The 17661-nt window shown below is 29.7% G+C and overlaps 2 protein-coding genes across 4 annotated transcripts in view; one reads left to right on the top strand and one right to left on the bottom strand.

Moving 5' to 3' along the window:
* MESR3 (misexpression suppressor of ras 3) overlaps positions 1 to 17661 on the top strand; it is a 137195-nt gene that overhangs the window by 87996 nt on the left and 31538 nt on the right. For all 3 annotated transcript variants that reach the window (XM_065499648.1, XM_065499651.1, XM_065499649.1), the window contains one exon: positions 2038 to 2126. In XM_065499648.1, coding sequence (XP_065355720.1) covers positions 2124 to 2126 — 3 coding nt within the window. In that variant the 5' untranslated portion in view covers positions 2038 to 2123. The remainder of the gene's footprint in view (positions 1 to 2037; positions 2127 to 17661) is intronic.
* On the bottom strand, positions 10002 to 12587 carry LOC135951669 (probable cytochrome P450 310a1). The gene is made up of 5 exons (XM_065501352.1): positions 11981 to 12587; positions 11618 to 11740; positions 10743 to 11173; positions 10417 to 10665; positions 10002 to 10332 (listed from the first exon to the last, which is right to left on the bottom strand). The coding sequence occupies exons 1-5, from the start codon at positions 12466 to 12468 to the stop codon at positions 10154 to 10156; spliced, it is 1470 nt and encodes a 489-aa protein (XP_065357424.1). The 5' UTR covers positions 12469 to 12587; the 3' UTR covers positions 10002 to 10153.

Genomic DNA, 17661 nt, shown 5'->3' with positions numbered 1-17661 from the left:
TCTCCAAATATGAATAATATTCATTGAATATCCCTAAAAGTTGTAATATTAGGCATCTGAAAAATTCCTTTAAGAGCATAAACATTAAATTTGATTCATTCTTAATAACCGAATCTTTCTGCTGTGGCTTGAGTTGGGTGAACAAAATTCGGGGTTTTCAAGCGTAATACTTTTTTGCCAACTGACTATCTGTAGCTAGAACCGAAAAAATCTATGGATATAATAGAATAATTAAATTAGCATAAAATTTGGCCATAGAAACGAATCTGAATATTGTAACTTTTAGAAGAAAATTTATGAAGAAATTCCCGAAAATTCCCGACAAACATTTCCCTAAAATTATTGAAAATAAATTCCCGGTTAGTGATAGAACGGAAATATTTGTACCGTTTTGCTAGGCTTAAAATGCCTTTTCATCGTGTATCTTTAAAAAAACTAAAATTCTTGTTTTTATTAGATTTCCGGACGCCATTATTTTTATTTACGCAAAAACCTTCAGAAAAATGATGATACCCGCAAATCAAATTTTTGAAATTAACTCTAATACATACACAGAAAAAATAAATTCATAATTGAAATGAATTTTGTAATAATTATTATTAATCGAACATGACTTTTTTTTCCCAAACTTTTTTCATTCAGATTAAGAACATGTTCATAAATATTATTAATTTGTACATGACGCAAATTTTTGCTTTTTTTACATAGTAAATTTAATAATATTTTATAATAAATTGCATTATAATTGTATTGTGTAATGAATTAGTTCAAAAATATTTGCCAATATTTCAAGATGAATCAACAATATCTGAAATGCATAAACATTAAATCATATCATCCTTAGGGTAGCCTAAGTTGGATTTTGGCCATTCTCACCCTGCAGTTTGGTGAACATTAGTAAAAAAATCATCCTGAAACAATTTTAGGTAAATCGGTTGGGGATAATAAATTAATAAATCCCAATGAGATGATCAAAAAATTCTGAAATTTGTTTAACAAAATTTTTAAAAATTTGAAAATGGAGTTTTGAATCTGCCGTTAAAAAAAATTTATTTTTTTGTTCATACCTAAGAATAGGTTAGCGGTATCCTACGAAGACAAAAACTCATATACAAGTAAATATGGACATATTTTAAGTAAAAATGAGCTTTAATTTTAATATTTATCAAAATATGTTAATTTTGTTCCTACCTTTCTTGTTCCAGTTGCCTGAAACACGTTAATGGCCTGGCGAATTTTTAATAACTTTAACATTTTTTGGCCAATTTCTGTTTTTTATGTCTCATTAGAACGACAATTACGTACAGATTTCGATTCTTTTAAATTAAATTGCAAAAGTAATTTTTTAATGGCAAAATTTTTATAAAAACTGAAAAAAATGCATTTTTTTCCCCTTGTAAATGCATCTCAAAACTTCAGAGGGCTTGCGGCACGTCTTAACCCCAACCGATTTACTTAAAATTTTTTCACGATGATTTTTTTAATAATGTTCACCCAACTGGGGGGTGAGAATGTCCAAAATGCAACTTTCGTTTATTAAGGGCCACCCTAATCATCCTGTTAAAAAAAATGTGTCAATTTCGCGCATATTTTTTCATTTTGAAGCTGAAAAATATAAAAAAATTCCTAGGAAATTTTCAAACATTTTTTAACAACATAAAAATATACATATGTAAATGTATGGGTTAAATTTGTCTCTTATACTTAAATATTTAAGCACTTATTCATAAACAAATTCTAATTTTATCAACGGTTTATAAATCAAATTTTTTATGAAAATTTTGTTTTATGAATCTTTGACAAATTTAAAAATTGTGTTAAATTATATGGGTTAAATTTTTCTCTAAATTTAAATTATTAAAGGCCGTATTCATAAACAAATTTTAAATTTAAACAACGTTTTAAAATCAAATTTTGTATGGATATTTTGCTTTAAATTTAAATTTTAACAGGAAGAACTCTTTTTATATTCCATTTTACACCTTTTACTTTGTATCTATTGTTAAAAAATGTTTAATCTTTTGTTTTTTATTCCAGATTTTTGGCTTGAACATCGTTTGCGGTTGAATATTGTTTTCGAAAGAAAGGCGAAGCAAAAGCTTTCAAATTTAAACAGTAACAAAATGGTAAGTGTTTTGTAAAAACTTTTTGAAACTTTTCATCTGTTTATTTAATAATTTGTTTATTTAATAATTAATATAGTATATGAAAACCGTTTTACAATATTAACACTATTGCCAAAAACTTGTAGTAAAGTGCAGATGATTACAATAATGAAATCATTTGTGGTAAACATTATTTAAGAAAAATGTCAAATGTCAAATATGTAATATGTAATATCGAACCGTATGTTTATATTGATGTTCTACAATCACTTTTCAATCGTTGTGGGTTACAACTAGTGTGATATATATTTGACCCTCTTTTCAAACCATACAATTTTTAACAAATTCTTTCCTTTGCTTTCTATTTATTGCCATATTAATTCACTTTATTTGAAGTTTCGAATTTTGCCCATCGATGTTTAAATATAAAAATGTTCTGACATCGTTTGCCCATTAGAAATTGATAGCAAACAAAAAAATCATAAATCTCGATTCCAAAATTTTACATTTATCATTTTTTTAAGCGAAATTTAAAACAATTGTTTTCGATTCGAATAAATATTAAATTAAATTTTACATGTATTTTGTTTTTGTTACAATAACAAAACACATGTTAAATTTCCACTCAAAGTACTCGTTTGGATTAGAAAAACAGCACATATGTATGTTGCCCATTTGTTCAATTGTGCAAATTTGCGCGACGTGTTTCATGAGGCCACCTTTTCAATTTAAAAAAAAAATTTTCAAATTGTATAAATTTCAATTCTAGAAATGTTGAGTGAAAGTTAAATCTTTGGAACAAACGATGGTATACATAGTTTGGAAGATTTTGTTTATGTTCTAGCTGTTGGTTAATGTTTCCCTACACAATGCCATTCAATCCAATCATTCTGTTCCAAAGATACACAATTTTCACATGCACAAAATATTTATATTTTATTTGATTTTAATTTCTTATAAATAAAAGTAAACAATTCGTGAAATACACAATAAATTCAAGATTGCGTGTCTAAATTGTTGCGCAAACATATCGGAGTTGTGCAAACGAATTTCGATAAATTTTTTGACAGTTCATTTGCGAGAGATTGCAAAGTTTGCGAGGCATTTAAGCGTTTACATGAGGACCCCTAATATATTTACTTATATGTGTATAACAAATTAATGATGAAATATCAGCAAATGGATACCACTTAGCTATTTAATAATATAAGTAGAATTAACGGACGCAAATACATTTTGAGTTTATAAACAATATTTTACTTTAACAATTAATTCCTTTTTAGCTCTATAACAACTTGTGTGCTTTTACTTTAATCCTCTTGGTCAAAAACTGTAACACTTTTTCCAAAGTGTAAGTATGTATGTATGTATGTATGTATGTATGTATGTATGTATGTATGTACGTAGTATGTTTTAATATTCGTATGTATTATGCATTCCTACTTAATTTACTATTCAAAATACATAAATTCATAACATTCTGGGTCTCTACGCTTTTGAAAGTTAAAATTTTCAACCAACAATATCCATTACAATTATACAACAAACATACATTTACACCAGAGATGTCCAAAGCTAAAACTGTGTTTGTGTTGGTGAGCGAAAAAGAGATCCACTGAAGGAAAAGTTTAGTGAACTAAATAAAAGATGCCAATATTTTTAAGGCTTTATTTGTTAATAATAATCAAGTCAACAAATTGTCGGCGATATATTATCATAGCTCATTAATGGAGAGTTCGATATTAATAATTTTCGACAAATTTGTAAATATTTAAAATATGTAAAATATTTTTTTGCTTATTTTATTAAATTGTTCACAGAAGTAAATTGAGGTGAAAAAATATACAAAACTTCAATGATTTTTTAAAGTTCGAAATATATTAAAAAAAATCCAAATATTTCTTTCAGTGATCATGAACAAAAATTAAAAAAAAAAGAAAAAAATAGTAATACATCCACTTAGCTGTTCATTCGTCGCTGTCTCAGTGACGACTAAATCAAAGAGAATAAGAATATGTGTGTGGTTAACTTGCACAATTGTGCTATGAAATGGGCTTCTCTGATTTACACAAATATTTGCAGTATCTGTATCTATCCCGAAAATACTTATTCTCATAAACACACACAGTCAGACAGTAAGATACAATAATTCACACCCAAGTATGCCTTAAGGGAAAATTTTAGTTAAAACAATAAAAGTTTATGTAGTTTAAAAAAAAAAAAAAAGATTCCCGCACTGTCAACTGAATAGAAAAGAAATATGAATTTGGTAGTTTGTACCTTTTTGCATACATGTGAGTATGAATCACTAAGTAGGTCAACTATTGGGGAAGGAATTCGTAATCAGTAAAAGTGTTCTTTGGAATTAGCTATATACATACATATGTATGTATGTATGGCATGTATGCTAGTACATACTCGTAAATGAGTGAGTGCTTTACGCATTTGTTATGGAACAATAGTATTCGAAGAAGTATGCTGATGTAAAATTTTAACATATTTTTGAGTTTACATTTGTCGAAAAAACACAACAAATTTTTATTTAAATGTTCCCGATATTGTAAACTACAGAAGTAGTTAACTTTTTATACGCACCAACAAAATTATGGGGAGGGGTGTTTTGTTGTGGTTAATTTTATATTGATTTTGTCATTCCATTTATAACACATCGAAATATTCATCTTAAAAATTCTAAGACGAGCTATGGCCAAAATCGCTCAAGTAGAAACAGATTTATGGACCAAAACGTGTTACAACCTCCAATAAAGTTGATATTTTTCGAAACAGTTTGCAATTTTCTTTAAATATATTGCAGATAATACATTTAAATTTTGCACATGGTATTCCTATTATAAAAGAAAATTTTTTGTTGAAAATGTAATAAATCGGTTCAATATTTCTCCTAGCACCCCTACAAAAAATATCTTTCTATGATGCATAAATGTTTATCGAATAGTGAGGGGTATCCCTAAAAACTTTGGTATTGAAAACGTGCAAAATCTGACTTCACATGTATTCGCTTTTCGTACTGTTTTATTTAAAATAACTGCAGCAATTTTAAATAGTGTTGAAAGTTATTTATTATTGCTATTGTTGGAAATTTTATTTTTTCATAATGTGTATTTACAAATGAGTAAATGCTTGCCAAAGGTAAACATTTTTTTGTAATAAAAGGATACAATTTATATTCAGTCGTTAAAGTGCATTTTATTATAAATTTAAGATAGATTTATCTGTTTTGCTTTTAATACCTACGAATAGTTTTATATATTAATAATCGAATCTAGTTTGATCCACTTTATGTAACATCAATAGAACTATTTACCTTAACTGAAATTATTTCAAATTAGATTCCTGCAACTCTAGTTCACTATTATTACATTGTGCCAATTACAATGGATTCAAAAAATGCTGTTGCTTCTACACAACATTTATTTATTTTTTTTTTCGAAAGTGTTTCTTTATGCAAATGGGGTCAATCTAGTCCTATTACCTGTATGTAGGTGCTCTATTACAAAATTATTAAGTGTTTTCGACAATATGCAAAATATGTTTGTTCATAATTAACTTACATAAGTACTTGTACACTATCTCCCCATCATTGTACCAAAACGTCGTCATAATTTTTGAATTAATTGTTTAAAGACAAATCATACATACATACATACATACATACTAATTTATCTTAAATTATTATAAGTTCAACATAATTCATTAAGAATTTAATAAAATTTTCAACATTCTTGACTCTCACTATTTTATACATAAATGTGTGGTTTCTCCATTGGTGTTCTAAATATTTTCAAGCCAAGTTTTAACTTTAATCCATAAATTATAAATTAATGTATCTAAGGAAGCGAGAGATTGTGTGTGTGGCAACAATTCACATTTCATTTGAATTCAGCAGAACATAAATTTACTTGTAGCTCATTAATGTTGGCAAAAATTGTGTTTTCATAAATTTTATTTGGATAATCACGTAAAAAACACATACAGATACATATGTGATGCGATGCTTGGTGCTGCTGGTATTTGTATTCGCACACATCAGTCTATGTATTGCATAAAATTTATTTCAATATTATGCATGATTGTATTTCTACTAGAGATGCTAAATAGGGAATACCGTTCCCGAAAATCCCGAAGACCGGGATTTTTTAATTTTAAATCCCGGCCTTTTCGGGATTTTTCAAATCCCGTTTTTCATAAATAAATTGGGGAAATTGTCATTTTTGTGTGCCTTTTTCATGCATTTTGACATTCTACATGCGCGAATATTGCAAAGTGATGTTTAGCAAAGTTGTTAAGCCCAAATTCTTCTACAATATAGTTAATGGTATTTTTGGGTTTCCTTGAGTGGGGCTCTAGAAAATCAATTATTCCCCTTTTCTTGTAAGTTGTCTAACAAAACTCAATTTAAATCCTCTTCAAATGAAACTGATTTTATCTCAGATAGGAGCTCGAACAAAATGAAAATATTTCGATTGCAAAAGGCTAAAAGATAAGGTACTGTTCTTTACCAGTATGTACATTAGAGTTCCTTTGTGACCAGGTCACTTCATTTGTTTTTCGGGTATCATAATTTTTCTGAAGGTTTTTGCGTAAATAAAAATAAATTGTGGTGGTTCAACGCACCTAAAGACGCAGATTTTGAGCTTAAAATGCCTTTTCATCGTGCATGTTTAAAAAAACTAAACTTTTTTTTTAAGATGTGTGGGTTTTTGGAAATATTTTTAAGGATTCGAAAAACATCAGTTGTATTAATTTTTAATGCAGAATCGACTGTTGAAATCATATTTGCAATATATTCAACTGTTTTTGCTTTACAGAAAAATGTGCTCAAAATGTGTGTCTTTAGGTGCACACAAAAAAAGGACGCCATTATTTTTATTTACGCAAAAACCTTCAGAAAAATGATGATACCCGCAAATCAAATTTTTGAAATTAACTCTAATGTACTGTGGTGACCACCAATTTAAGACAAATACTTGAATTTTTTTCATCAACTGAATTTTAAGTGCGATAGAGCCAAAATAAAAGGACCTCTAAGGGTATGAAATTTATTATTAATGTTTCTAGTTTCTGAAAAATTTTTGGAAAAATCGGTGAAAGATATGTGGAAATACTTTGACCCACCTCAGCGAACATCCGCTGTTAATAACATGATATGACCGAAACTAATGGAACTAAAAATACGAAATTTGGTCCGAATATTTTATAATAATAAAAATATAATGATATAAATGTGAGAAAATATGTTTATTTAAAAAAAATTGTTTGGTCAAGTTGTAGAAAAATTTTATGTGTTCGTGGTGAATATGTATGAATTGACACAGTCGAATAAAACACACTTGTGTGTTAAAACAGTTCTCTGCATACATATTTGTGGAAATATTTGAAAAAATAATTGACAATCACGTGGAATTTAGCAAACAATTTTTGTCTTAAATTCCTGGCCACCACTGTACATACTTTATTGTTATTTCTTCTTATATAAGGAGTGAGATCGAAAAATTCTTAACACACGTTTTTCATTACATTTTTTAACCCAAGTATTATTTGAATTTTTTTTTGATCAAGTTACCTTTGAAAAACATGTCAGTTATTATGTGTAATGTCAATTATATTAATTTTTTTGTTAATCTGATTAAAATGAGTGACCAGAAAAAAGTGCGTACTGAAATTATTAAATATTTTCAACAAAACCCAACTTGGTCTTACAAAAAGTTGGCCAAGCATACAAAGGTCTGCCGTCAAACTGTTTCCAATGTTATTAAACAGTACCGGGAGAACTTGTCAGTTGATAGAAAACCTGGTTCAGGTAGAAGGAATGGTCCACATGATGTTTCTAAAGCCAAAAAAATAGAACGCATTTTCAAAAGAGCTCCCAACATATCCGGTAGGAAAGCAGCCCGGTTAGCTCAGTGCTCGGACTATTTGGTACGAAAAGTTAAAGCTAATGCAGGTTTAAAAACATACAAGGCTCAAAAAGTTCCTGACAGGAACGCTACTAAAAATTTAGAGGCCAAAAACAGAGCACGGAAATTGAAGTCAAGTTTTATAAAAAAATATTCTTGCTGCATAATGGATGACGAAACGTATGTTCTGGCAGATTTTTCGCAACTTCCAGGTCAAAAATTTTATGTTGCTGATGCTCGAGGGAATGTTGAAGAAAAGTTTAGGACCCAAAAGCAGACAAAATTTCCCAGAAAGTTCTTGGTATGGCAAGCAATATGCAGTTGCGGCAAAAGAAGCCACTCATTTGTTACAACGGGCTCTATAAATACCGAAATTTACATCAAGGAATGTTTACAAAAAAGGCTGCTTCCATTCATAAGACTTCATAATGTGTCCACTTATTTTTGGCCTGACTTGGCATCCTGTCACTATGGCAAACAAGCCCTTGAGTGGTACAAGAACAATAATGTGGTATTTGTACCAAGAGAGGCAAATCCTCCAAACTGCCCGGAGCTAAGGCCAGTGGAGAGATATTGGGCTCTTGTTAAAAGAGAATTGAAGAGTACAAAAAAGGTGTCCAAAAGTGTGGTAGATTTTAAACGGAGATGGACTACATGTTCGAGCAAAGTGACAGAAAGCACTATAAAAACGTTAATGGAAGGGTTTCCGAAAAAGGTTCAAAATTTCATCACTAGTGATTAAAACTATAAAAATAATTTTTTTTTGTAAATTGTAATAATAATTTCAATCAAATAAAAAAAAAATTAAAGCTGTAAGTTTAGTGGTTTCTTTTTTATAAACATATATGTATGTTAAGAATTTTTCGATCTCACTCCTTAATGTACTTCTGCAAGTATTCTATGCTTTTTAGTGCCTAAAAAAATTAATTGCTAAATAAAAAATTTACATTCAATTGTAAAGACATAATTATGTACGTTTCTTTGTTTTAATTTTCGGGAAACCCCGGGTCGGGATTTCGGGATTCTTTATCAAATCCCGAACCCCGGGATTTTCAAAAACCAGTCCCGATTAGCATCTCTAATTTCTACATTCGCTTTCATACATACAAACAATTGAAAATTTCAAAATTTTTTGGAAATTGATTTTTTCTATAAGATTTCAACCCAAATATTATAAAAATACCAAAGAAATCCACAAAAAACATAGCCATAATATCATAATTGTAGAAGGTAGAATCACTAGGGAGAGTTTTCAATATTTGCCCCTATAACGTCAACGTCTCTTATAGTTTATGAGAACATTTTAAAATTATAGTCGGTTTTTTTTGCTAAAAGCGTTGCAAATCTTTCGCGATTTTTTGGAAATAATTTAATTAACTTGAACTAATTTATTTATAACAAATTTAAGAGTGTTTATAAAAACTAATTGTTTAAAAATCACTGCTGAGTCAAAAGTAAAAAGTGTTATAAAGTATTTTTTTTTAGTTATACAGAAAATAAAAAGAAAAATAATAATGTTTTTATATTTTTCTGAAATGTTACATTTTGGGAAATACTATAAAAGAAATCTATGTTAAAAATTGTATTCAGAGCCTTCCAAATTAGACCTATTATTAATGAAAATTTTAACTTTAGGCCAAATTTTCTCTAAAATTTTTGAAAAGAAGACCAATGTGCTACACTTCGATGTATAATTAAATCATTAAAGTCGGATCGAATCCAAAAAAATTGCATCGTTTTTTATTTTGTATATACCCGAGCTACCCCAGTCTGGGGCCTTGATGTTTAAAGTCCAAGTTCAAAACTTAAACTCAACTTCACCTCTTCTATAGCCATGGGAAAGTTTATTAACGGATAGATCGTTTATCCATTTAGAAGTTAAAGATTTATTTCAAGCTGTTAACGGCATAAATTCAGAAATTACATTACCAAGATTTTTGAAAATCGTTCTAGAAATTCAGAAATTACATTACCAAGATTTTTGAAAATCGTTCTAGAAATTTTGTTAGATTTATTGGAATCAATTCTATTTAAACTTGTTATTATAATTAACAAGACAAATAACTTATTTTTATCCTTAAAAAGTAAAATATTTAAATTTATAACATAAAAAAAATCACCACATTAAATCTATAAATCAAGTTTTATTTTCGTTGGTTTTAATTTAACCTTAAAACCCTCTTTCGATTGTATAAACGGTGTTTTATTATAACAGATTTCCAAATTTTCTGGATCTGTTGTCTCCATATGAAAATTAAGGAATAGCTTGACCAAAATACATTTAACCACAAGGTTAACAAAATGTTGAGCTGAAAATAAACAAACAAGAAGTAGAAATTTAGTTTATTAAATAGGGATAATTGCAAAAAAAAAAAAAAATGTTTGCTGCCCACCTATGCATGTTTTAGCTCCCAGGCCGAAACTTAGCAAGCATTCACCCTTATTGCCATTGCTGTCATGTACAAAACGCTGTGGCTTAAAGCTTAAAGGATCCTCAAAATATGTCTCATCTCTTTGTATGGCCAAAAGCGGTATAATAAAGGATTTACCCTCACTTAGAATATGTTTACATTCTGGCATTTGAAAATCTTTACGGCAAACACGTTCAATTAAAGCTACACTGGGGTATTTGCGCACAGTTTCTGTTAAATAAATTTAAGTATTTACACATATTTGTTCTTATTGTATTAAGTATTTATCTATTAAATAAACCTCTTACCTTGTATACACAAATCCATTAGTTTCAACTGTTTTAAACCTTCGTATGTTAGTTGTGGTTTTTTATCATTTTTCAGCACGTGAGTCCTTAATTCCTCTAAAATTTTATCATTTAGCTCGGGTTGTTGCAAAATCTCATACAATGCAAATACGCCTGTCGATGCCATTGTGTTCATACCATTCTCCAAAAGATGTTCGGTAATATGTGCCAATTTTTTTATTGATAAGAGTTTTTCTCTCTCAAAGAGATTCTCAATGTGCCAACTCAGTTTTTCTTTTTGTTCGATATCGTTCCCATTACGAAATTTGACTAGAATTTGCAGAATATCTTTGCGTATCGTGCCGCCCTCTTCACGTCGTTCCACATTCTCACGAATGACATCACGCAGACGATAGGTGAGTGAGGATTTTTTGGGAATGCGATTGTAGGAGCTAGAAGTGGCAAAATACAGATAAATATGTAATACATTTATGAACTTGAACATGCAATAACACTAATTATCACTTTCCACAATGATCGAAAGTGCTTGGTCCAGCAGTTTTTTGCTATTTAAAGAAGCAGAATTAAACAATTTTAATTTTTCAAATAGAGGGAATCAATTAAATATTTTCATTCATAACTTCTTTCTATCCTACCCTATCCTTTAGAGAAAATGCAGAGTAAGATTTCTAACATGTATTTTTGTATTAATCCCGATATTTCAAACATTATTAAATATACTCGTATTAATTAAATTTTTAATGTTCACGACAATAAATGTTTGGCTATGTCATTATTATTATTATTATTACAGGCATTGATAGTCGATTACTTCTTATCTCTATTTAGCAATATTGCACATTAATGATGTTGCTCAAGTTATATGAAATACTTACTATGAATTAACAGCTGATTGACGTATGGAATAATTTAAATATTGTTGAAATATTGAATCTGTTTGTTTGAAAAGATCAATTTCTAAGCCATAGATTAAATTGGCGATAATATTCACAGAATAACTATAAAAGAAATAATAAAATTAATTTTAATTCAATTAATGCATAATACAAATTAATTCTGAAACAACATGTTAAATACAAACACAGTTTCTTATCAACTTGAAATTTATTTATAAAATTTAAAAGATATTATATATAGTATGTATGTATTTAAAACATTCTTATATACATACATACATGCATATGTATGTACATATATACATTCAAAATATATATGTATGTATGTATGTATGTACTTACATTGACAACATATGCTGCATATCAATACCATCAGATTTATTACATTCGGCTACAACACTCAAATGATTTAACGCATAGTCCCCGACCTTCTCAATATTTGGAAACATGGCCTCTAAACGAGCAGCAGAAAATATGGGTGATATTTTTTCCATTAGATTAAATTTACGATAACCTCGAACATAATCCCATTTCGTATCATTGAAATGACCACATGGATTTTCCAGTATGGCACGGGCCAACGAAAGATCTCTTATAAGCAAAGTGGGATGGAACAGAAAATATATGCCCACAAAACGTTCCTTACCGGCACGATAGTCCTCACCAATGGCATCGACATGATGGAACTCACGTTTGTAAATTTGTTTGAGAAACGGCCAACTCAAGTCGGATTTTTCATGGGGAAACCCCTTTCGACGCCAATAGTTATAAACATGTCGCACTGAGAGAAATATAATTGTATAGATTAAAATCGGTATGAGTAACCACATTTTCTATTCTTGTTTTATTTGTCTCGAGTCGTTTAAGATTGATTCGTTGGGGAGTATTGAGCACGCGTTTCCTATTTGATGCTTTGTTGCTTTTTCGATTTCCGAACTGATCGTTATAAGCTGTACTGACAGACTGTTTCAAAAATAAAAATACAATTTGCAATTTTTCACAGAAAACGAAAGTTGCCGCCTGCCATATTATCCGTCATTCAGTTATTTATTAAGTATATAAGTATATATGTACATACATATACATATGTATGTATGTATGTATGTACGTGTAAGAGTGCGAGTATTTAGTACATGCAATGGTTGTATATATCAAGTCATCCATCCACTTGCTGCTGCCATGTCTGATGGTATATAGAAAATAAATACAACAACAACACCGAATGAAGAAATATTATTTATAACCGTCTGCCGATCCGTCCGTCCGTCCGTTTGTCAGACTGTTTGGTATTTTTGTCCAGAGCCTTTGGCAATTGCAGCATAGGTATGATTTTCTTTGTCTCAGTGATGTCAAGCTGGCTAGTTTTTTTTAGAATTTAAAGAAATCATAATTGAAACAATTTCAGCCAAAGTTGTTGCACTTCTTTCTCTTTATTGCTCATTGATTTAAAATTTGGTTTTTCGAACAAAAATCTTTAGATAGTTTTATATTGTTTTTAGTGAAGTGTTCGTTATTTTTGGTTGGTAGCAATGTTATTCAAAGAATAATCCATTTCATTCGAAACTATCTTTTTTGAGTTACATATTTCTATTTTTCTAATCTATTTTTTTTTGTTTTTTTAATTTTTATAAAATTTTGATGGTAAATTTTTCTTAACAGAATATACAGTATCATTATTATTTTGGCTATAAAGTAACTATATGGCTATTTATAGTGCTGTAAAGTTAAAGGTTATTTCTTGTCATTTTAATATTAGAAAAATGTGATTTTTTTACTTTTGAATCGAAGTAGCCTGTGCTTTTTTCTTTAACAGTTAACCATACCACGTTAAAGTTAAAGAAGTGACCACTTAAAATCCATACGGATTAAAGCCAGCATAACTATTAAATGAAACAACCTATGCTAACATTTGAAACATGAAATTAAAGGTAATTTATTAAGCTTTAAAAAAATATAACTGTAGGTTTATGTGTCTATATTGCGAATAAATTTTCTGGCTTTTCTTCTTACGCCTCCCATTAATAGCTGCACAACTTTTCTTCCCACTTCTACCGTTATTCCAGCATATTTATTCCACTTTGTTCTCATCAAAATCTGGTTATTTACTGTACCTGCACTCATTTCCAATTTACGTTTAACAATTGCCCAATATATCTCGATTGGACGAAGATTTGGGCAATTTCTTTAATTGATGTGTTTTGGTATAACATCAATATTATTTTCATTATAACACTTCATAGTAGTATTTGAGTAATTACAACTTGTCATTGAGTAATGACAACTTGGCTGAAACTTTGTATCAGATAAATGACAGCAATCGCTTTTCCAAACTCTCTTTTTATATATAATTCTGAAAATTCTTTAAAAACATGTCTAAATAGCTTGACTCTTCAAACCGCAGCTGCGGATTGCCCGCAAAATTAATATTTTTGTTCAATTTTACGTATTCATATTTAAAGGCCACACAACCTCGATCGGCCTAGACGTAAACATTTTTACCTGATATCTGTGCGTACGGATTTTAAGAGGCCACTTCTTTATTAAGGAGCTTTTGCGTGTTATTTTTATATAAAAGTGAAGTGATTACGAACTAGTTTTAAATCTATAGAAACTAAATTAAAAAAAGTTTGAAAGGCCAGAACAAATTAAAAGGGGCTATTAGAGGTTAGTGTAAATTACATCTAATGCTGTAAAGTATCAAGAGTAAGTACTATAAATTTCAGCTTCAATTAACCAGAACGATTTCAGTGCCTTCATATTTTATTCATTTTTTTTTGTATTTTTTTTGGTCAATTTCAAAAATTATGTAAGTTTGTGAGTTATTTACGTCTATGCTGATTTGGCCAAACCATGTATTTGTATGTCGAAATTTTTTTATAACGTCAATGTTTATTTGGCCAACTCCTGTATGTAATTTCTAATATTTTTTGCGATGGATCAAGTGTCTTTTTCTTAAATGTACACCAAATTTCCGGCATTTACTCTGTATATGTAATCCGAAATTTCAGCCACTTTTACTTTTAGAACGTCCATGCTTTTTTGGCCAAGCCCTGTATTTTAACATCGATATTTATCGATCGATCGGTTATGCTATTCTTAATACAAATACTAAATTTCAAACATTTTTGTGAAGAAATAAATATGTTATGGATTTTTGGCCGTAATTGCATTCACCTTGATTTCACCTATTTTCTATTCCAATTCTGATCAATACCTTCAATATCATTTAGGTTGACTTCCATCGCGCTTTTAACTTTTCGACCAACTGATTACTGACGCTTTTCTATACGTCTTGGCATTTTTTAACACAAATAAACCTTGACAACACTTTTTTTTTCTTCTTTTCCTGAAATACAATTCTTTCTCAGCATTTTCTGTCGAAAGATCATTATTTTTTCTCTCATTTTTCATTTTGCTGTTTTCGTCTTTTTTGGCAATACAAGATTAGATCTTCTTCATCATCTTTAAAAGACTTGACTTCAAAATACATTCATACATATAAGACAAAAAAACTGATAATTATTTGTCTCTATCTCCATTTCTCTCCCTTTTTCATTCGAACACAAACTGCATTTTTTCGTTATTTATTAATTCCGTTTTATGTTTAAGCTCAGTAGTCGACTGCATGGCTAATGGAAACATTCCTGATCAGTCCCTAGGTTTTTAAGACGTTATCAGTTGTTTCCATTATACATACACTATTTACTCATGTTTGTTTACATCGGTTTTGGTAATCACGACAACTATCAGTTGCTTCACAGTAAACATTCTTACCTACAACAATATGGAAAAATCCATAAGACAAGAAATATACCCATAAATCCCAATGACAGCAACAATATACCTGTATGTCTGTATATTTATTTACTTTATTTGGTATGAGTAATTTATCCTTCCGGTTTTTTTTTTTACTTACACTCATATTCTGACAAATACCCGCATTAGTTTTCGGTGTCATCAGTGTTGCCATGGATGTTTTCAAACCGTTTGTTAATTTTATTCCTAAACAATTGCAAATGTTTATTCAATTCTTAATGTTGAATGTTAAGGCAACGATAGATTGGTTGGTTTTCGTGGTAGTTCACTACGTGCGAACAATCAAATAGAGTCTAAGAGCCAGTTTTTGACTTCGTATTTAAATATGAATTATATTTAAGTTCTATTTAAATGCGAAAATGAGTTTCTCAGTGCTTTTTTAAATGATACTTAAATGGCCGACGTTGGTCATTTAAATTCTATTTAAGTTTCATAAACTACCATATGTTTTTGACAGCTGACTTTTGTTGTTTGGTTTTTTTTCACTCTATTGTAGTAAAAAAAAAAAAACAAACAACAGCGTCTTGCTAAAAAAAGCGTCTTGCAAAAACTACAATTCCGATGCGGGGCAATTGGAGCTTCTTTTGTGCATTTTCCTACCAATAATTTTATTGTTTAATAAACTTTTATTTCTTATTGGGCAAAATGTATCAATTTTTGTTTTGGTTGAACAGCTGTTTTAAGCAAAACTATCGATAAATTTTTGATATTTAGTAGTGCTACCATACTTTTATCTTATTTAAATAAGACAAATTATGTAGCACTGAAAAACTCAAACTGTATTTAAATACAACTTAATTTTAAGTTAAAATTAACTAACACTAAGGGACCCCGTTTCTACAAATGTTTATTCAATTAATTTAATGTTGAATTTTAAGGCAACGATAGTTATTTATTGTTTTTACATTGCTTTTTTTACACATTTTAAAATCGTACGCTCAGTTTCGAGATATTTCTACTTTTTTCTCAAGGTCGAATAATTTAATTGAAACTGTTAAAAACTGTACATTAGGGTGGCCCCAAAATTAAAGTTGCGGATGTTCCCGACTAAACTGACAATTTTTTTCATTCTAATACTACGGTTTGAAATTTGTTCGTCCTGGGTTCAATATTTGGCGAGCTTCTTTGAGGTTTTTTAAATTTTTTCCATATTTCTTCCAAAGGAAGTATATGTAAATTTCGTATCATATGAAAGGTCTTTGAGAGACCAACGTTGGCCATTTAAGTATCATTTAAAAAAGCCATCTCAAAAAATGGCCCTTAGACTTGCCTTATTTTAATTTCTAAATAGAGACCAAAATAAATATTTTTTTCATATTAAAACAATTTTGAAATTTTTGTTATTTTTTTTAATATTTTAAGAAATATTTAAATTTTTACCAACTATAATACAAAAAACTATTCGTTATTGTCTAATTTTTGTGGTTCTCAAAAAAACTGCAATAAAAACTACTGACGTTAAACTGAAAAATGAGAATTTTTCAATTACTTACCCAAACCTTCAAATATTAAAGTAATAAATCGTACTTAACTAAGAGCATAACTCACATAAAATTTAAATCCATAAAGAAAATTTAAAACTCTCAGTTAAATTGCACGTTCTTGGGGTAAAACTATCTCGGAAACATGATTATGCCATATTTGTGATTAGCGTGCCAAAATTATATTAATAAAATGTCATATACGAGGAGCCCTTATCAAAAATTTTATTGGTCTTTTAATTTTTTTTACATCAAGTCGAGAATATGATGTCATGTAAATGGCCGTCGCCACAGTTGATAGTCATTTGAGCCTTTTTTATGTCATTTTCCATCACTTTGGCCAAAACTTCCGGCGATAGGTCCTCACATTCTTGACGGATATTGTCTTTAAGAGCTGCAAGAGTCTGAGGCTTGTTGACATAAACCCGCGACTTCAAAAAGTCCCACAAAAAGAAGTCTGGAGCGGTCAAATCAGGCGATCTTGCTGGCCAGTGGAAATCGACAAAACGGGAGATTAGGCGCCCGGGAAATGTATCCTTCTGCATATCGGTTGTGGCACGTGTAGTGTGTGCCGTTGCACCGTCCTGTTGGAACCACATGTTTTCCAATCCCAATTCATCAAGTTGCGGCAAAAAGAACTCGTTGATCATTGCTCTGTAGCGCTCACCATTCACGGTAACCATTTGGCCCGCGACGTCTTCGTCGGTCCGATGACTCCTCCAGCGA

The sequence above is a fragment of the Calliphora vicina genome, chromosome 2, assembly GCF_958450345.1.
Source record: "Calliphora vicina chromosome 2, idCalVici1.1, whole genome shotgun sequence".
NCBI classification, from domain to species: Eukaryota; Metazoa; Arthropoda; class Insecta; order Diptera; family Calliphoridae; genus Calliphora; species Calliphora vicina.
The sequence above is the reverse complement of the archived record's forward strand: the minus strand, read 5'-3'. Positions and strand labels throughout refer to the sequence as shown.

What these genes read in the sequence shown, in the direction of transcription:
- LOC135951669 (XM_065501352.1), bottom strand. Translation starts at nt 12,468, where the DNA reads ATGTGGTTACTCATACCGATTTTAATCTATACAATTATATTTCTCTCA. An exon ending in ATGCAGCATATGTTGTCAAT is followed by an intron (nt 11,741 to 11,980) that starts GTAAGTACATAC and finishes TTTCTTTTATAG; the next exon opens with TTATTCTGTGAATATTATCG. An exon ending in CAATCAGCTGTTAATTCATA is followed by an intron (nt 11,174 to 11,617) that starts GTAAGTATTTCA and finishes TGCCACTTCTAG; the next exon opens with CTCCTACAATCGCATTCCCA.